This window comes from Equus przewalskii, chromosome 1 (genome assembly GCF_037783145.1).
Source record: "Equus przewalskii isolate Varuska chromosome 1, EquPr2, whole genome shotgun sequence".
NCBI lineage: Eukaryota > Metazoa > Chordata > Mammalia > Perissodactyla > Equidae > Equus > Equus przewalskii.
Genome location: NC_091831.1, coordinates 21129559 through 21150713, shown reverse-complemented (window position 1 = coordinate 21150713; position 21155 = coordinate 21129559). Strand labels below are relative to the sequence as shown.

Genomic DNA, 21155 nt, shown 5'->3' with positions numbered 1-21155 from the left:
TCTCTGACCCCAAATAATGGGCATTTGCCACCTCCTCCTGAGCTGGAGGCTCCTTTGCTTCCTCATCTTGGCAGAATGCTGTGCCGGGCCCCTTGCTTGTGAAAGATTTTGAAAGTTTAAGTGACCCTTGCTTTGAGCAATAAATCCCCAGGAAATATATGTAAATAGGATCCCTTTTAAAAAAATTTACAGAAACTCCGTTTAAAAGTCCTTTGCGGCAAATACTTTTTTATAAAATGTGGAATTATGTTGCATGCCAGGAATTCTCTCTAAATTTGTTCTGTGACTTTGCTCCCTCATCCATTCATTAAACTGGTTTTTAAGGAGCACATACTGCTTTATGTCAGGTACTGTGCGAGGCCCCGGAGCTGCCTGCAGGCCCTCATGGAGTGTATACTCTATTCCAGTGCTAGGTTTTAGAAATTCAGTGGTCTTAAAGTGAACCGCAGCAATGTGGGGTTGCATCTGACTTGGGCTTTGTGTCTTTGGTTCTAGCCATCATTACAGACAGAACAAAACTTTATCTTAGGCTTCCAAAAGGAATAGTAATCCTCCCCTCCCTGCACCCCCTCCCCATCCCTTGCTTAAAATCCTTTGTGTTTTGTATGTGTCCTTGTAATTTTCACAGATCTAACCTTTTTTCCCCCTCCTGCTGAGGAAACCCAGGACCATAGCAGTAGCCTTGTAAATAAACACATTCCACTCTCGGTTCTTTACCAATTGGGGGCATTTTGCACTTGGAGGATTGTCCATGCCAGTGTTCCTACCAAGCCCGCTCTCCCATACGATATGCCCTTGGCCACATACCTCTAATATCCAACTCCAGTGTCTGCTAAGGAAATTTAAACACAGCAAAATTAGAAAGATAAACACAGTGTCCTGAGGGAGAGGGAGATTGGGAAATTCAAACTAAAGCCAGTAAAAGAGGATTTGGATTCCCTACTATTTGAGATATTTTACTCTGTATCTTTATTGCCATTAGCAAGGATACTTGAATAAAGATGATTTGGGACTATTTTAATACTTTTGTATTAAAATGGAGGGCATGCCCAGGGCTGCTGTTTCTGACTATGGGTGGCAATGGGACCTCGTGTGGCTTTTATTTTTGTTGCTACAGGGGACCAGAACTACATTATGGCATCGTTGTGTTATCTCCCTCTTATGCGACCATCCCTACCATATTTATTGACTCCCAAGACTCTGAGCCTTGCCTACAACCTTGTTTCACTCTTTCCATCAGCTATAAAATTTAGCTTGATTCAACAAATAATTTCTTTCTTTTTTTTTTTAAAGATTTTATTTTTCCTTTTTATCCCCAAAGCCCCCCAGTACATAGCTGTATATATATATTTTTAGTTGTGGGGCCTTCTAGTTGTGGCATGTGAGATGCCGCCTCAGCGTGACCTGACAAGCGGTGCCATGTCTGCGCCCAAGGTCCAAACGGGCAAAACCCTGGGCTGAGGAAGCGGAGCCCACGAACTCAACCACTCGGCCACGGGGCTAGCCCTTCGATTCAACAAATAATTTCTAAAACCTGCCGGGAGCCAAGCACTGTGCTTGTTGCTTCCAAAGTGCATATGTATGTATGGTCTCCAGTTCCCGTTCTGTATTCCAGTGTAAGTCATAGACAAATAGAGACAATGAATAATTCTTGTCGGTCTTTTGGGAGTCTGATAACCTGTCCCCAAGGGGGCTGCTGATAAGTGCAATGTCTTCTCTATTTTCCAAAGGAGTAGTGATAATGGTCCCCTTTTACTGAGCAGTTACTATGTGCCAGCACAATGCTAATTCTTTATAGTAAATCCTCACAACCATCCAATAGAAGGGCACTAATATTATCCTCATTTTATAGATGAGGAAAGCCTTGGTCTTAGCAAGGCTGACTAACTTTCCCAAGGCCACATACTAACAAAGAATAGAACTGAGACTCAAACCCAGGTTTCCCTTTCTTCCTGGGAGACTTTAAGGCTCTGGGAGAAGCCTCAGGGAGCAGGAGGCAATGGAATCTGGAATGTTTGAAGTCCCGGCTGAGGGTCCCCTTGGGGATGCCTCCCAGGAGTGACTTCCTTTACTTCTCACTCATCACAGAGCAGAGAGAGGGCAACCAGAACCTTCCGGGGCTCTTTGGGTGTTGACACTGAAGCCACATAAGGCGCCTTTTCTGGAGGGCGATGGTTTAGGGTGTTGCTGTTTGCACGTGCAGTACCACCTTGCCCAGCACCCCCCGGAGAACTCACCCAACCAGTAGGGCTCCTGCGACTCTGACGCTAGGGTGTCGGGGGTGTGAATCCACACCCTATCAGGCTGTACTAGGTTTCCTGAAGGTGCCCGAGCTTGTAGGGCAACTGGTCTGGCTCATACTTGGAGCCAAGGGCTTTTGCCAGAGAAGCCAGAGGAGAGAGGCAAGTGTGAGCTGCAGAGATGAGCTTGAGGCCCTGGCTGCCACTGTGACAGTGTGGGCCAGCTGGTTTCGGTCAAACGGCATAGGTCCAACCTCTTCCTCTCCTCGATCGAGATCTAGGAAACAAGAGTGATCTGAAATAGAACCGGGTTCATGTCACTTACTTGTTTAAAGCCTTTCAATAGTTTCTTTCCTGTCTCACTTAGAATAAAATCCACATTCTTTTCATGGCCTTCACCCTGACCGTTTAGAGTGAGTATAGTCTGAAGATGGTCAGCCTTGGCATCCACTGGAAACTTGTCAGAAATGGGACTCCCAGGCCCCACCCCAGATCTGCTGAATCAGGTCCAATCATCTTTTACTCCAATTTCCAGGTGATCTGTGTGCTCATTAAAGGTTGAGAAGCTGGCGTAGACAGCCCTCATGATTTCCCTGATCCCTCCACCCACCTAAAGCTACCCTTCCCCATTTACCATTTATCCCTTCTCTTACTTATCACAATGTACAATGATTTTACTTGCTTATCATCAGTCTGTCAGGCTAGAATGCAAGCACCTTGAGGACAGGGACCATAACTAGTTTTGTTAATTATTCTATCTTCAGCATCTGGTTTAGTGCCCAGCGCATAATAGATGCTTAAGGAATGTTTGTTGAATGAATGATGAGTTCTCTGCCCTTAACCTTCTGACCTAGTGTTTCTCAGCAAGGGAGCTACTGATGAGACAGTTCTTCTTGTGCAGGTTAGTCCGAATACTGAAGGATTTAACATTCTTGGTTCCCACTCACTAAATGCCATCAGAGCCCCCCAGTCATTGTGACACTCAAGACACTCCTACACATTTCCAAAACCTCCTAGGGGGTGGTATTACCTCTGATTGAGACCATTGCCCTAGCCAATTTTGTTTGACCTTGTCCTATTGAACATACCCTGATGTATGGTGTGGGGTCCAAGAGTTAGAAAATCCATGTTTGAATCTGTTCACTACCTATATGACCTTGGGCAATCACTTAACCTCTCTGGGCCTCGTCTGTGACACAGGGATCTCAGAGGTGTGCTGAGGATTAAATGAACTGACTGTACAGGCAGCAACGTGCAAAGAGTTGGCTCTCATTACTACATGGCAGCTAGTAGGCAAATAGAGGCATATTGTTCTAGGATCTCTGGAAAACCCCAGAATCCTAGAATCAGAATGCTGGAACTGGAAGAGATGGCGAGATCACCGATGTCTTTGGGCAGGCAAGGGCCTGGTATTTTTATTCTAAATAGTGTACCTGAGACTGAGAACTCAGCCACAAGGCAGCAGGGCTGGGAGTGTGCTTTAGTGTCCAGGGCCTGCCTGCACCTAAGAGTGACTTCCACAAGTTTCTGCTGCCTGGCAGAGAGGGGTGATGCCAAGGGGTGGGGGCAGGGCAACCCTAGGCAGGCTCCTGGTAGGGGAGGGAGGGTTACCCAGGGCTGTGGCAAGAATGTGGGGCATCCTTTTAACAGCAAGGGAAAGCCTCTGGCAATCTTTTTTTTTTCAAGGTTTTAAAATCCAGTTGCATCTGACATTGAAAGAACAAGTCATTGCATCCAAAACCTGACAAATGCAACAAAAAAAATTACAGTATATTCTTGCTTTTAAATATAGATGCAAGCATTCTACACAAAATATTAGCTCATGGAATGAGCAGTGTTTCAAAATAATAATGTACCACGGCTGACCAGGCTATATGCCAGAGATGGCTGAAAGTCACAAAATCTGCTGGCATAAGTGATTATAACCACAAATTAGAGGAGAATACTGTGCCACTTCAGCAATAAATGGTGAAATGTCATTGGAAGAAAGTATTTGGGAGGGCTTGCTAATGAACGAGAAGACTTCCATACAACACAGATTATTTACCTGCGGTGGTCTTTTAATTGAAGTTGTGCACTGAGGTTGTGCCTGTGGCTTGTGGTCATCACTAGCAGAGGAGTTGATTCTGAGGCCAACCTTTCCTTAGGGAAGAATGAACTTTGAACAGAAAACAAAGGCAGGCTTTGGATCTCTTTGGAATGTAACTTGATCTTGATATTTAAAGGATTGGGGCTCCACAGATTTAAAAGACCAGAAAACTTACTCCACTTCATTTATTTATTTATTTTTTAAAACACAAATCAACCAGAAAAAGAATGATGGAGATGGGTAGAGAGCACAAGAGGCTGTAGGCCTGAGTTCTAACCCTTGCTCCGTCAGTTTGACAGCTGTGTGGCCTTGGGTTAAGTTACTGTACCTCTCTGAGCCTCAGTTTTCTTATCTGAAAAATGGAGACTGGATTGAGGAATAAGCTTGAGGACATAAACTTCTATGAAATAAACCATGAAATGTTATTTGGGGGAACATTCACTTGACATGGCCCTGGCAAAATCCTCCTGATTACCTTATCGGTTGCATCCCCAAGTGGGGTGCTCCAGAGTAAGCAAACCTTCTTAGAGGTCCATATTAATTGAGTCCTGCAATGCAGATTTCTTCTTGGATCCAAGTTAATGCAAAAAAGAAGGAAAAGGACATTCAAGATTAACACATCCATTATACTCACCGAAATAGGCTGCTGTAATAAGGGCTATTTAATAAAATCTAAGAAGCCCTTTTCTAAGGGGGAAGAGAGAGGCTAGGATGGAAGTCAAGTGCAGCTGTTTGAACCTCTGCCAGTGGCCTGAGCTCACCAGAAAACTGAAGTTAAAAAACAACAAACTTCCAGATTCAGCGATCTCAGATTAACACTGCCTCCCCCTGCCGTTCCCTCCTACCCCCACGTTCTTTTTCCTCTTTCTCCCCATCTCAGGCACCTGGGTCGCTTGGTGCTTTTCCGTGTGGCTGGGATGTCAGCCCGGCAGCCCTGGCGACTGGAGCCCTGGGAGGCGGCAGCTACCTCTCGTGTTTAGCATTACGTCATCTTTTCTAGACCCAAATTTATCTCGGCTGCACACAGACCCGCAGCTCTGAGCTGCCACTGACTTGAGGAGAGCTTACGCATGAAGTTAGGCAAGGCTGACTCACTGGGCAGAGGGAAATATTTTCTGCAGCTCCTCACGTTTCTGGGCTCTGAGGGGAGAAACGAGGAGGATGCTGCTATTGTCATTTTGGGCTGGCGGATGCAAAGATGTGTAACTGTTATGATTCTGATGTAGGAGCTCAGAACTCACCCTACCCTGTCTCCAACCTTGATTATTTGAAAACCCCCATCCTTAAAGACAATTGCAGAAAACACTGCCCTGCACGGTAAGCACTTCGCAGTTTCAGGGAAGTTCTCTTAAGCACCAGGTGTCACTAACACAGTGACTTTGGACTTGTAACTTAACCTTATGGTCCCTTCCCTTCTTTCCGTCTCTCCTGTCTGCAGAAAAGATATAACACAGACCAGCCTCCTCCATTGTTCATGAATCTGCAATAAATCATTTGGAAATTTGCAGGGAGTAAACTGTGCAGGGAAAGGACCCCGAAGAATCAAGAGCTTTGCCTGCTTGCTCCAGAAGGCGATTATCCCCATTCTGGCTGTGTTATAAGCCTGAGGGACTCCGGGAGTTTTTTGATCTTCAAATGAGACTCCCCTGAGAGAGATACTTTAGAGAGAGGACAGAATCAGAGACTGTGGGTCAGATTCCAGGTTCTTTTGTTGGTAGACTTTGGAAGCCTTGCTTTTCCTCAGTTTCCCCATCTGCATTTCTAGTACAAAGTGGATTCATCCGAGCAAAAGAAAGGCCATGGCTGCCTCTGGGTTCCTCCAGACAGGGACTGGTGCTGAGGGATGGTTTGTGGGTAGCATCACTCCCAAGGCTAGAGCCCCAGACTTTGTGCTGTGGGCGCCCTTTGTGGCCAATGTCCATGCAAGAACTCCAAGAGTCAGCCAGAGCAAGGAGAACCTTCAATTGCTGTTAGAAAAGGCTGGCTCTTTCTGTACCTAAACCAGCCCTGTAACACTGCCCACTGTCCACCATTACTATCACCTCTCCTCTTCTTGAACATATGCAGGTGGCCTTTTGGTGACTCTTGCCCTACTTTCCATCTCCTCATCTCCCTCTTGGCCGTGGCTCTAAAAGAAGGGCTGGTTAATTCATCTGTAGGTCAACTGTAAAAGGCCAGGCATGTGCACCAAGCATCCTGCTTTCTCTTAATAACCTGCTAGGGCTTCTGATCTATGGATTTAAACTCATCTCGAACCCATGCGTATCTTCAGTTTGTACTTTTTTTCTTGAATGCATGTCACATGGTTTCCCTCCCATTGGGTAGACTTTTTTTTGTTATAAAACTACTTCTTTTAAGTTCCTGGGGTAGCCTTTAGCAATTTAGGATCTAAAGCTTTAAGGGATTCTGCAAGTGGCAGAAACTAACTTTCAACCTAATAATTTGTACCCTCAACTAACAGATGTTAGTTGGTATTTTCTTTTATATAATTCCATTTCCCCTACCCAATATGTCCCTTGTTGAGGGTGGAGGGTGGTTATTACCAACACCCAATGGGAAAGCCCAGATCTAAAACAACCTAGCCAACAGCTGAAAAAGCACAGTCCCTGTTTCAAAGCCTTTACAAAAAATTAATTCTCCTGTGGCTGTGAACACCTCTCATTTTGGGTCTCCCTGCATTTGATGGAACATCGGTTTGTTTCTTAAATGTGGTGCCAACTGTAATATTTAAAAGGGCTGGCAGAATTTTGCAGCTTTTGACCTCACTGGAAATCTTGTTCACTTTGAAAAAAAAAAAAAACAAAAAGGGAGAGGGTGTTAAAATGCAGCATGAAGCCCATGACATTTTCGAAAATAAGATTTCTGCGCTGAGATGTTATTTTCTGCGGTAGCCACTGGAATGACCACAGAGAAGGGGAAATTCTCCCCTCACCAAGAGCTTCCTGTTATTTTGCATGTCCACCAGCAGGTTAAAATAATCAGGGTGGGAAAAAGTTATGGATGTTTATGCAATTCCAAGCTTGCTCCTAGAGCATTCAACAGTTTTGACCCTCTTGCCCTTCCTCTCTCTAGACCATTGATTCTCAGCTGGGGGTGATTTTTTGCCCCAGGAGACATTTGGCAATGTCTGGAGACATTCTGGGGTGTCACATCTGAAGGTTGGTGGTGTGCTACTGGCATCTAGTGGGTAGAGGCCAGGGCTGCTGCTGAACATCCTACGATGCACAGGTCATCCCTGTCACCCCCAAGAAGGAATTATTCACCCAAAATGTCAATAATGCTGAGGTTGAGAAACTCTGGTCTAGAGCTGAGGACTTGCTAGATTGAGGACTTTGAGAGTGGCGGTGAGGGTAGCTATTGGCAGTCTTTTAATGTGGTCCCTGCTCTCTTTAACTACTGCTTTCAGTTCCCTCTCTATGGAGGAGAACATGAGAGGAAACAATCCTCATAGCTTCCAGTTATTGAGTGTCATGTGCTAAGTGCTGGAATTATTTAATCATCACAATGAGCCCTACTGACTATACACTCCTGGAGAACCGGGTTCATGCCTGTTTCTCTCATTAGGTACACATTATGTGTAGTACGGTGTCTGGCACATGGCAGGCCCTCAATGTTTGGATAAATGGAGTAATTATATCTATTTTATACATCAGGAAAATGGGGCCTGAGAGCCCACACAGCTAGTGTAAGTAGCAGAGTCAGGATTTGAACTGAACCTTGTGTGACTCCAGCACCAAATCACTTACCCACTGAATTAGATCCTTAACTTGCAGCACCAGAAAGGGTTTCTACCCTCTAAAATCCTTAGTGAGGGGCTGAGGGAGGAGAAAGGAGTTTTAAAAAATAAGATTAAAAAAACCCTACTTCTGTGTGGAAACTGAGGTGGAAGAAGGGCCTTATGGAAAGCCCTCTCTGGCTCTGATGGGATCAGCCCTTGTGTTTGAACAGTGATTTCGGCTTTTCAAATGTTTCTATGTGTGCTGTCCGAGCAGCGCACTTTGCAGATGGGGAAACAGGCACAGAAGTTAGATAAGAAAGTAGTAGTAGATAGAGGAGTGGAACCTGGCACTTCGGATAAAGAATGCTGCAGCTCCTGGGACCCCGCCGGGGCTCGCTGAAAAAAGGGCTTCCCAGGAGAAGACTCACAGCTCCATCAACCCCTTCCCTCTCAGAAGCCAAGCCCAGATAACAACTTAGTCTTTCCACCCGGGAGAGGGAAGCCGAGCCGGACTACATCTCCCAGCGGCCATTGCGGAATTCGGCAGAGGGCAGGCGGACTGGAGCGGTGTGCGTACTACGACTCCCGGCGTGCAGGGGGTGGCGGGACTACATTTCCCAGGAGGCAGAGGAAGGGGCGGGAGGGGGCGGGCCGCGGCGCTGCTCCCGCCCCTCCCCCGTGCTCGTCCTGAGAGGTAAACAAACCGCGCGCGGGCTGCGGGAGGCGCGGGGCGGCCGGGGCGGCGGAGAACGCGCCGAGCCGCGGCCGGGCTGGCCCGCCCGCCGGCCGCACATGTGCTGGGGCGGCGCCGGACGGTAGCCGCCTGCGGCGCCTCCTGTCGGCCGGGGAAGGGAGCGCGGCGAGGCCCCGGTCGCCGCCCGCGGGGCCCATGGAGCGGGTGCGGATGATCAACGTGCAGCGCCTGCTGGAGGCGGCCGAGTTTTTGGAGCGCCGGGACCGAGGTAACGGCTGGGCGCCGCCGCCTCCGGAGCCCGCGCGCCCCGGCTCCGGGTGGAGAGGGCGGTGCGGCGGTGAGGGGTGCGTGTGAGAGGAGGTGCGTGTGAGAGGAGGGGTGTGTGTGTGAGTCTGTGAGGGGAGGGGTGCGTGTGAGGGAAGGTGCGTGAGGAGGGGTACGCGTGTGAGGGAAGTGCGAGTGTGAAGGGGTGCGTGTATGAGGGAAGGTGCGTGTGTGAAGGAAGGTGCGTGTGTGAGGGGAAGTGTGGGTGTGAGGAGGGGTGCGCGTGAGGAGTGCGTGTGTGAGGGAAGGTGCGTGTGTGAGAAGTGAGTGTGAGGAGGAGTGCGTGTGTGAGGGGAAGTGTGAGTGTGAGGAGGGGTGCGTGTGTGAGGGGAAGTGTGAGTGTGAGGAGGGGTGCGTGTGAGGTGTGAGTGTGAAGGGGTGCGCCTGTGAGGGAAGGTGCGTGTGTGAGGGAGGGTGCGTGTGTGAGGGGGAGTGTGTGTAGGGGGGGTGCGTGTGTGAGGGGGAGTGTGAGTGTGGGGAGGGGTGCGTGTGTGAGGGGGAGTGTGAGTGTGGGGAGGGGTGCGTGTGTGAGGGGGAGTGTGAGTGTGGGGAGGGGTGCGCGCGTGTGGGGGGAGGGCGTCCGTGCCCGCCCCTGAGCGAGGGGAGGCCGGTGGGCAGGTGTGCGCCCGAGGCTGCGGGGCGCCGGGGAGCAGACCGACGCCTGGGCGGATGGAGTGGGGGTGCCCGCGGGCTGGCGAGGGGTGAACCCGGGCCGGCGGAGGGGTGGACCTGGGCTCAGGGCGGCGTGTCCGCGGGCTGGCGAGGGGTGAGCCCGGGCTGGCGGAGGGGTGAACCTGGGCTCAGGGCGGCGTGCCCGCGGGCTGGCGAGGGGTGAACCCGGGCTCAGGGCGGGGTGCCCCAAGGCTGGCGACAGGTGAACTCCGGCTCGCGGAGGGGTGAACCTGGGCTCAGGGCGGCGTGCCCGCGGGCTGGCGAGGGGTGAACCCGGGCCCGCGGAGGGGTGAACCTGGGCTCAGGGCGGGGTGCCCCAAGGCTGGCGACAGGTGAACTCCGGCTCGCGGAGGGGTGAACCTGGGCTCAGGGTGGGGTGCCCCAGGGCTGGCGAGGGGTGAGCCCGGGCTCGCGGAGGGGTGAACCCGCGCTCCGAGAAGGGTGCCCCAGGGCTGGCAAGAGGTGAACCCGGGCTCGGGGAAGGAGGGAGATGGGAGAGTGGAGGCCAATCGGAGGACTTGGGAGGAGGGTGGAGGCGAAGGACTGAAGGAAGCAGGGAAGGGTGAGAGGCGCGGAGAGCCAAGAAAAGGAATGCTTGCTGAAGAGCAGGGCCGAGGAGGGACACCTGTGGGAAGGGACCTCTGGGCACCCGAGGTGTGCGAAGATGGGGTCCCTTTAGGGGTGGACATGGACAGGGATTGGGGTATGAAGAGTAGGAACTCGGAATTGGGGTGTCAGGAGAGAAAATGTCCTTCTAAGACTTGGTGATTGAATTATTTGAAGTACATGAAAATGTGGGGCTTAGAGAGACATCTAGAATGGGGAGAGTTAAAGGAAAAGGCGGATTTTGAGGCAAGTGAAATAATTGAGGTGAATGGTAACTGGTCTCAGAAATTAGGGTGTTTGAGTCAATAATTTTGTTTTTTAAAGTATGCTTTTCTTTTTGGTGAGGAAGATTGGCCCAGAGCTAATATCTGTTGCCAGTCTTCCCTTTTTATTTTTCTCCCTGAAGTCCTGGTACGTAGTTGTATATCCTAGTTGTAGGTCATTCCACTTCTTCTATGTGGGACCCCGCCACAGCATGGCTTGATGAGTGGTGTGTAGGTCCACGCCTGGCATCCCAACTGGCGAACCCTGAGGCAGATTATGTGAACTTAACCACTTGCCCACGGAGCACCACCAAGTCAAGAATTCTTAGAGAAGAGAATTTTGGGTAGGAGGGAGACGTTACTTGGTTTAGAGGAGGTATCAGTACATTTTCCAGGCAGTGGGTTGGGGCTGTGTACAATGTCACAGGATTGACGTCCAGGCAAGGACTTGGAATTTTATCTTCCAACCAAAAAGAGTGGGAAAATTTTCTCTCTTTTCCTTCTCCTGTTTTCAACAACCTCTCACTGCAAGGACTTCAGATCTGGAGATCTGTGGATTTGGGTATATTCCCCTTATCACATCTTTTTTTCCTGCTGTCTCTTTAGAGTGTGAACATGGCTACGCCTCAACGTTCCCCTCCATGCCGAGCCCCCGGCTGCAGCATTCAAAGCCCCCGCGGAGGTTGAGCCGGGCACAGAAACACAGCAGCGGGAGCAGCAACACCAGCACTGCCAACAGGTAGCAAGCTGGGGAGGTTTAAAAAGGGCAGCTGGAGGGAAGGAGCACACACTCATAAGTGACAGCCCTACTGACCTCAGTTCTCTAATACCAAGTCTGGAGCAACCATTGAACAGCCAGATGGGTTCCTTTACTACAATCCCTGGGGATTTGGCCCTTTTAAAATACTAAAGTCTAGGAATCATAACCTGACTGTGTGGAAGGGAATGAATAGAATCTGGAAAGACAACCAAAGACATTCTTGCTGGGATTATTAAGTGGGGAGATATGTGGCTTAGAGGGATGGTAAGTTGAGAGACTTGGCAGCATGTGTCCATGCATGCAACCACATGCTAAAAGTATTCTTGGGCCAGCTTTAAACTTAGATGATCCAAGAAGAATTTTTAATAATTAGATATAACTCAGGCAAGATATAAAGCAGAATTAAGGATTTTGTTAAAGGAAGAAAAATATTTAGGTAGAGTGAGAATTTAGTGGACATGGTCTAGTTATTGTTTAAGAATGAAGAGGAAGACCATGCTGTGAAAGTTTTGCCTCTTATTTAATGATAAGATTGAATCGGTAAGGGAGCTTTCTTTTTCTTTTGCTGGGAAAGATTTGGGTAACTGTCTGTTGCCAATCTTCCTCTTTTTTTTTTTTTGCCCCCTCCCCAAAGCCCCAGTACATAATTGTTTATTCCAGTTGTAAGTCCTTCTTGTTCTTTTATATGAGCCACTGCCACATCATGACTACTGACAGACAAGTGGTGTGGTTGTACGCCTGGGAGCTGAATCTGGGCTGCCAAAGTAGAGCATGCTAAACTTTAACTGTTGGGACATCAGGGCTGGCTCCGTAAGGGAGCTTTTAAAGAAAAAAAAAAGTAAAGAAGATTCTTATTCTTTAGTCATAACAGATCCTGGAAAATACTTGTCTGGATGTACTCAGACGTGGTTGACTTCTGTTTTGTGAAAATTTTTGGTAGCGTCTGGCTGTCTCTTTGTTGTTTTTGATCCAGAGGGCCAGTAAATTCTGAAGATCCATCTCATGTGAAATTTTCAAAAGGCCATCAGTTTTCAAAAGAAAATCAACAGATGCTGTCTTTTCAGATGCTGATAAGAAAAATTGAGACCTTTTTTCCTGATTCCCAAAGCTTTGTCTAGAGAATATGAACATTCATTTTGGAGGGGCACAGAGCAATCTCTGAGTAACTGTTTGCCTGAAGGCTTTGGGGAACTCCAGAGAGATAGTTGGGTAGTCACTTGGGGAGGGAGGAGGAGTAGGAGTTCTTACTAATTGATGCAGAAAACCTAAGGCTCCTATAGATAACAGAGCTCAAAGGTTGGATCTTCCCACTCTGCATTTCTGAGATCAGATCTGAGGCAAAACTAGGATTCACTCTTCTCCGTTTGACTTTATCTTTGAAGCTATATGTTTCCTTTTTTGGCTTCTTTTCTTCAATAAGACTATTCTGTATTTTTTAAACTTAATTTTTAAAATTATAAAAATATTAGCCATAAGCTTAATATGCTGTATTTTTGTTTATGTGTAGGTCTAGCGAGTTTGTTGTGGTATGGTAGGTTTAGGATGAAAATATGATATGTAATGTTAAAAAAATATATAAATTTTCTCGCCCTTCACAGTTTCTCTGGTTAAAGTATCAGCAATTAAGACTCATATTCAGGAATTTATGGGTTTTTCAATCCATGTGTAGATTAAAAAAAATTTTTTTTTTAACTTGGAGACATGGGAAGAGTACCTGAGAGGAAACCAGACCTGGGTTCTCTCATGCTACAAGTATTTATTGAGTCTTTCCTATTTTCTAGAAATCAGGTTTATGATCTCATTACATTTTTTTCTCTGTTTTCATTTGTAAAATGAGGGAATGGACTACGTATTCACCAAAGTCCTTTCTTCTTCTAAAGTTTGGTGACAGTGACTTATTGACAGTTTTAGAGATCAGTTACTATATTAGTTATTCTGTATACCACCCTATCATTTCAGATGTGACATTTTTACTAACAACCCAAGGATTATAGAGGCATAAATAAGATGTGCATTTCTAGATTTTACCAATTATGTTACAAGTCATTAATAAGTCTTTCTTATCTGTTGACTTATACTTTGCTCAGCTTGGGGTTTTGACAAAGTGATGTTTCTCTTTCATGCTAGTGTTCCTGTTAGAGTTCTACTATTGTGTGTGGGACCACAGTGCTAATTACTGTGTTTTTAGCACAGCATGTCAGAAAATTTGTAAAACTACAAGTGTGCCATGTTGTTCTTACAGTACCCAAGGGAAAATAAGTACATATACACTGGACCACCTAAGACTAAGGAAGGCAGTTTTTCGTGGGAATGTAAGTAGTAAGAAAGAAAGAAAAAGAGAGAGAGAAAGGAATAGATTTTAGAATATATCATCTCAAGGTCCACCCATGTGTGGGGTTTAGGCTGGAGCCTATAGATAAGAACTAGTATGTTAACATGAAACATTAGAAATTATTTCTCCTTACCATTTATTTAAAATTTCTGCTTCATGGAGTAGGAGAGCCAAGGATCAAATTCCAGTACTAGGGTACTTGGGAAATAGTGTTTTTAGTCCATTTGTAAGGGGACACTGTAGACTTCCTGTTAACTTTAAGCCTCTTACTGAGATTTTATTATATTGGTTACATAAAGCAGAAGGCAAGAAGACTTGTAAAAAATTTCCATTTATTAGTCATCTGAAACAAGGAAAGGAGTAGAGTTAATGAGTATATGTGCCTTATTTTTGTGATCAAAAAGCTACCTATGTGTAAGTTGCTCTCCTATTACATGTCTTGAACATTGATATTTTGTATGTCATAAAATGACCTTTGTTTCTCTGGCATTGTAGCATCTTTAAGATATAGTGTTGGTTGGCTTTTTTCCCCTAATATTCTCAGGTATAATATGATACTCCTGATAGAAAATGTTATTTTGTAAATTTGTGCTGAGAGTTGACTTATATTATACATTCCTATTACTCCTTTCCACTAAGTCTTGAGATCTTATTTTCACAGAGATACCAAGGAGAGAAAATAAATGATATAATGTGTTATTACAAGCTTGTACCTTGAAAATTCCAGTAATTTTATTATTTGAGATCCTTCTGACAGTTGGGAGGTGCAACCTATAATATATGATTATTTTTAAAATACATAGTTGACTTTACTGTAGTCTTGGTCATGGCTTCTGGCACACTTCCTAAAATTACCCTTGCTAAGATGTCACTGCTATTAGAGAACCTGGATACAGTCACTGCGTGGCTCTTTGAAGGGCATCAGATAAGTTCAAATTCCCAGCTTCTTTACTGTTTGGTCTCACAACAGACAAATCGAAAAATCTGTCATCTTCAAAACTCTGTTAAAGTCTACTCTACATAGCTTCAGTGTAATGCTGATATCCTCTTAAATATCTCTTGAATCTGCTCTTCATTACTACCTTCCTAACCTAAGATACCATCACCCCTCACCTGGACAAGTGTTGTAATTTCCCAACTGGTCCTCCTGCAACCACTCTTGCCCCAGATGGAATTCTGATGAATTATATTGGCTAGTCTCCTTTCAGTTCCTTCAATACACCATGTTTCCTCCTACCCCAAGGTTTTTGCACATACTCTGTTCTCTGCTGGGAATCATTTTTCTTCCCCTTTGGCCAAGTTATCTCTATCTAATAACACTCTTACTTCAGCTCAATCATAACTTCTTCATGGAAGCCTTTCCTCATCTGCCAAAGTAGATCGTGTTCACATACCTCATGGAACCTCTAGTTTTCTTTCATCGTGTTTATCACAGTTTGTAGAAATACAGTTATCTGAGTGTTTGATAAACTCATGTGTCATTCATTGGATTAAAAACTCCACGAAGACAGGAGTTGAATCTCTCTGCTTAAACGTTTATCCCCAGTACCTATCACAGTGCCCTGTACACAGTAGATGTTTCCTAAAGAATCAAAGGTTTCTAAACTCCAGGTAGACTGTCCTAAATTGGAACTGAGTTTCTCTTTTGTGCCAAGTACTATATTAGACTTTGGAAGGAGAAATGATGGAAGAATATGCAACTCCTGCTTTGGCAGACTCTTTGATTACTTTGTATTCTAAAGGATGCTAACGAAAATACATTTGGAAAGGAAAACAGTATGCAGTATTTGAAGAATAAAAATCTCTATAAACTGCCAATTCTTTTACAAGTATGTTACAGACTTCAGAATGCTACAATTAATTTTACAGAACACTCATTGTCATCCTATGTCATGAAAATAAAATGACGTCAAAACTTGTATATGCAAAGAACCGTAAGTCTGTCAAATATTGGCAATAAATATTAGTATGAGCTTGCGATACATACATAGTATTGCATTATTTTAAGGTCATCTAGAAAGTGTTGGTAGAAGTATTGAGGTGATCTAATAAGTATCAATTAATGCGTGAATTTCAAGTTATGAAAAATTTCTTCTCTTTAGTATTCTTTGGACACTAAAGAATCTCACAACAGCAGCAGTATTTCATTTCCACCTGCTAAGATTGAGATCATTAAAAAACAAAACAAAACAACTTTTGTTGCTTGTAAGACTTTAGTTTAACTTTTCTTAAACTACAGAATAATGAAATGTTTTAGTCTTATTTTAGAGGAAATGATTATATTGTTATATTTTCAGCTTTATATACTTTTTGGCTATCATCTTTATGGATTATTAGTTTTTTGGGGGAGGTGGTGGTGAATTCTTTTTCCAGAATAGTTGTAGAGGATTTTTTTCCAGTGCAAGTAATTTGAGATTTGTTGTATCTCTGTTTTTATTCTTAAACAGGTACCTATTTATTCATAGAATAACTGAATGAAGCCTTATTTTTATTTTTGTGAAATTTCATTCTGCTATTACATGTTTTTCAAGTTTTTTTATATTAAGAAATAGTTTGTGGGTCTTTGTTCCATAGAAAACTCCTGAAGTTTCAGGATAAAAGTGGAGATTAGTAGCAGCTAAACTCTTAATGATGTATGTTAGTATTATTCTTCAGTATTTTCCAAATGTTGAATGATTAACCCATCCTGTGTGATGTGTTCTATGATAGTCTGTCTTCCATTAATACTGAATTTAAGTAAAAAATTCACAAGATTTATATATGTACCTTACTTTAAACAAACTCAGACTTTCTATTAAATGCTTCATTGAAGCATAAGTTTGCTGTTGCAGGGTTTCTTAAGGATACAGTCCTCTTTGAAAGTATTGTTTGAAGGAGGTTTGCATGGTCATGCCTTATAAGTCAGTAGGATAATTGCTTCTGTTCCTATTTGATGAGAGGCCTTTTGTCAGAATATTGAATATATGATGTGGAAACACAAATATATGATGTGGATCACAAATCATAGAAAAGGAATTCAAGATTTCGTCTGGTACAGTTCTCTGCTTTATGAAAGTAGGATACTATCACTCATTTTATGATTAAAGCACATATGTCCTAGAGATGGTAAGTGATTTGCCCAAGCCTTATAGCTATAGGTGGTGGTTGAGTTTAATATCAAGTTGTATTTTAAGTAGTATATGCATTGTTCTAACCAGGCAGAGCTATTGACTTGAAGAAAGCTTTCTCTTCTAGATTTCTCCTTACAATTGACATACATGCCTCATTTTGGATATAGCATGATTCTTTTTTATTTCTTAAGTGAAGACAATTTTCCAGATACTAATCTAATCAAAAAGGTTTCATGGTATGGTTTGGCAAAGTATATTCCCAGATCTCATTTTTTGTCAGTAGTGCTGATATAATTTAAGTATGCGTATGTTTTTGTTAGGTTGTTTTGATTTTTTGTTTTGGCATCCTACATTTTAAAATACTAGTAGACTTCTTTCCTCTGTGTATGTGTGTGGGGTGGGATATACACCATCTTCATTACCATCTAATGAAGGAAACACATATTATCAAGTGAACATATAAATATGTTATTTCAAACTGTGATGAACTTAATATAGGAAAAATAGAGGATACTCTGAGGAATATAGCAGAGGACCTGATCAAGTTTAATAGATGAAGGAAGGTGTCTTGGGGTTGAACCTTTGCAGTCTTGCTTTCACTGTCCTGAACATTTTTTCATGTTTATACATGTGTTAAATTGTTTTTAATTACAGTATGATATTCTGTTTCATGTGTGTACCATATTTGTTAATCCAGTCATCCATTGATGACATTTAATTATTTTCTTTCATTCTAAATAGGGCTACTATGAACATCTTTGTGCATTTGTAGATATTTGGATTTGTCCACGTAGATCCTTAGAATAAACATGAAGAATAAGAATAATTGGGTCAAAGGGTAGAATTCATCTTCAATAATAATAATAATGATAATAATAGTAACACTTTGCATTTAATATACTACTTGTTTATAAAGCCCATTACTATACATTATTATCTCATTTGAATTTCAGAACAATTCCGTGAAGTGGCATTATTTTCTCTTTTTTTGATGAGGAAACTGGACTGGTATGCAAAATAACTTCCAAAGGTAGAACTAGAAGATGAGACAAATCCCTGGGATTTGATTCTCTTGGATCAGCAAATAGTCCTTAGTAATAATTTTCTTAAAAACAAAGACTCAGTGACTATAACCTGAAATTTATGTGTTAGTACTCTCCTTTTCCACTCTGCCAAATGCCTGAAGCGTGTGGTCTGTACCTGCTGCTTTAGTGCCTTCCAACCGGTTCTCTTTTTCACCCTTTGCAATTTGCTTCCTTTTTCACTACTTATTAAAACTGATCTCTTAAAGGTAATTAGTAACCAAATTTATTGAACTTACTTTGTGTACATAGCATTGCTATATATGCTTCTTACCATAGAGGAGCTTATGGTACATTTGGAAAGATATGTATATAATAAAATGATAAATAATACAAATGAGTAAGATGTTATAAACAGGGCCATTTTTATTTATGTCAGATGATAGCACAGAGAGTAAATTATTTATATGAAGGGAGATTACAGGTTATTGTAACAAACACTGTAGGTTATTGTAGAAACAGTGTAGAGTCACTGTATATACTTGTTCGTTGATTAACATGCATTCAAGGAGATATGGGAACTCTGTAACTTGGTATTAAAGTGAAATTACTTATGTTTTATCTAAGTAACTAATTTCTTATAAGAGAAAATAATTTTGTTGCTAATGTTTACTGCATACATTTCAGGGGAAAGTGTTACAGATTTTCTTTGTATTTAGTTCTGTGACATTGGATACAGGGGTTTCTATGTGATATTTATTTCCTTGCCTTTATCATGGGAAATATTTTTGATAATCTTTCGAGAACACTGTGTAGACACCATTTTTGGAGGCCACATGACAAGCCATTTGAAATGGGCATTTTTAAATTATAGAAGAAAGTAATTTTAGTCTTCAGTCAGTCATGTATTTTGATAAAGCAACTGATTTTCCTTTATTCTTATTTTGATTAATTAGACAGGGACAATTTAGGATTCTCTTTGAGGAACCATAAAGAACCTTTCCTGTTAGTTATAAAAGAGACTAGAGGGTAAAATGTAGTAAGTTTATCTTGGTATTAGAAGAAATATAAATTTTCAGGTTTTTAATCTTCATCACGATAGTATGTATCTTCTATATGAATAACAGAACAAAAGTCATCTTCAGTCTCCACAAAAACTCTGGACAATATATTTTCATTAATACTGAGTGTGTTAGGATTGGTTTCTGTAGTCCTTGTTGGTAACAATCAAGGCACGTAAGTTACAATTTAAAATTTAGACTTCTAGGCCTAGCTCTAAACCTTTTGGTGTACTTAATATTATCATTTAAACATGTTATCCAGTCACTTGTCCTTTAGAATGCATGTTACATCCCTAGAAATAGCACTATGAGTCAATAAGAAGTATTTGAATCTCATTTTTCTATAGAACCACTGTTTATCAGGAGGTTACCAAAAGCTCAAATATTTTTATGGAGTTTATCATAAGCACCATATTTAGTCCACTGACTGTTTAAAGAAACAAAATGATTTATCTGTACAAAATTTAAACATTTTTAAGTATGTACAAATTAATTAAACAGAATTACATGGTGATTATCTAACAATGTAAGGATATAGTGCCAAGTGTATGGTATATAGTGGTAATTTTCTTAATAAGTCCTGCCTTACTTATTTTTTGCAAAAATTGGATGATAGAATATGAGGTACACGAGGGCAGGGACTTTGTAAATTTAGGTTATTTATATTCTCATTGTAGATACTCAGTAAATACTTGCTGAATGAATGCATGTCTGAATACTTTGAGCATGATCATGTAGATATGAAGGTATTTTTTAATGAAGTGTTGACATATTTTTGAGAAGACTTTTAAAAAAATTTAGGCTTAATTGATTGCTTTGTATGAAACTGAGCTAGGGATGTTTAATATCTTTATTCTCATTGTCAGTTTATTGGTAGCAAGTATACTCATTGGAGACAAAGTTGTATTTGCTTTTTTAACATTTGAAGTTGAGGCCCATATTATCAGAAATAACTGAGAAATGTGTTTCTTTTTTTCTTTTAACATTTAAATATCAGTAGGAATTTAATATTAACTTATTAAGTACCAGTATGTGCCTCATACTGTTGGCCATTTTCACAATTGTGAAAAATAACTTGAATGTTAATGGTAAAGAGTAACAAGTATGAGGCACTGTCCTATAAGATGAAGATCTCCTATTCTACATATCCACAGGAAGACTTGAATGTGAATGGTCCTAGCAGTTTTCATAATTACAAAAAGCTGGAAATAATTGAAATGTCCATCAGCTGGTGAATGGATAAACAAAATGTAGTATATTCATACAATGGACTACTACCCAGCAATAAAAAGAAACAAACTACTCATACATATAACAAAATGGATGAACCTCAAAAACATATAAACGAAGTCAGATTACATGAATACATATTGTATGATACCATTATATGAAATTTATAAAAACGACAAAACTATAGAGATAGAAAGCAGATGAGTGGTGGGCTAGGGATGGGAGTGAAGATTGCAAATGGATATGAGGCAATTTTGGGGTGATAAGCGTTCTAAAACAAGATTGTGGTAAAGGTTACACAACTGTATAAATTTACTGAAGCTCATTGAACTGTACACTTAAAATGGATGAATTTTATAGTATATAAATTATACCACAATAAAACTGTTTTTTAAAAAAGATTGCCTGTTTTTATTTATTACAGTAACTTAATGAAGAGTCTTGAACATGTTACAAATGCCAGAAAGAACTAAAGGTGAAATGAATGAATGAATGAATATTAAACAATGATTCCTTTAAAACGTGAAATAAACCAATAAGAGTTGAGGAGTAGGGAGTGTAGCTAGCTGGAAGAAGCCACCTTCATTCTTCCTGCAGCCCCCACAGCAAGGAGATTCAGCTATCCTGCCAAACTCTCCTCCTTTACTCCCTTTGAGAATCACTTTTCTGTGTGATGTACTTCCCTTAGACAGTAAGATTTTTTGAAATAGGTATATAATATCTGCATCTAATTCTAATACTATAGGGAGGAATGGAGTATATTAAAAATAAAAATTAGGGTCTACTTTAAAAAAATGGGCTTTATATTTATTATGAGTAATGCTGTTAATTATGGTACCATTCTCTCCGCCCCCCAACAAGTATCTACTGATTGTTTATTTCATGCCTCTTTCCTAAAATAGTGAATTACAATCAGAAGTCAAGTGATTTAGGAAATCACTAATATTTTCTCCATTTTTAAAGGTTTTTAGAATGTTGTTCTGTAATAGAATGGGTTATCAACTAATGAAGTAGTCTAGATAATTAGTAGTTTA

General features: G+C 42.2%; 1 protein-coding gene across 3 annotated transcripts in view; it reads left to right on the top strand.

Annotated features, from left to right (window-relative positions):
* Positions 1 to 21155, top strand: part of MXI1 (MAX interactor 1, dimerization protein) — an 82143-nt gene that overhangs the window by 8133 nt on the left and 52855 nt on the right. The window contains exons 1-2 of one of the 3 annotated variants that reach the window (XM_070603881.1): positions 8741 to 9078; positions 11213 to 11345. In XM_070603881.1, coding sequence (XP_070459982.1) covers positions 8937 to 9078; positions 11213 to 11345 — 275 coding nt within the window. In that variant the 5' untranslated portion in view covers positions 8741 to 8936. Of the gene's footprint in view, positions 1 to 8740; positions 9079 to 11212; positions 11346 to 21155 lie in introns of those variants that run through there. The other 2 variants (XM_070603739.1, XM_070603807.1) reach the window with 2 other exon arrangements.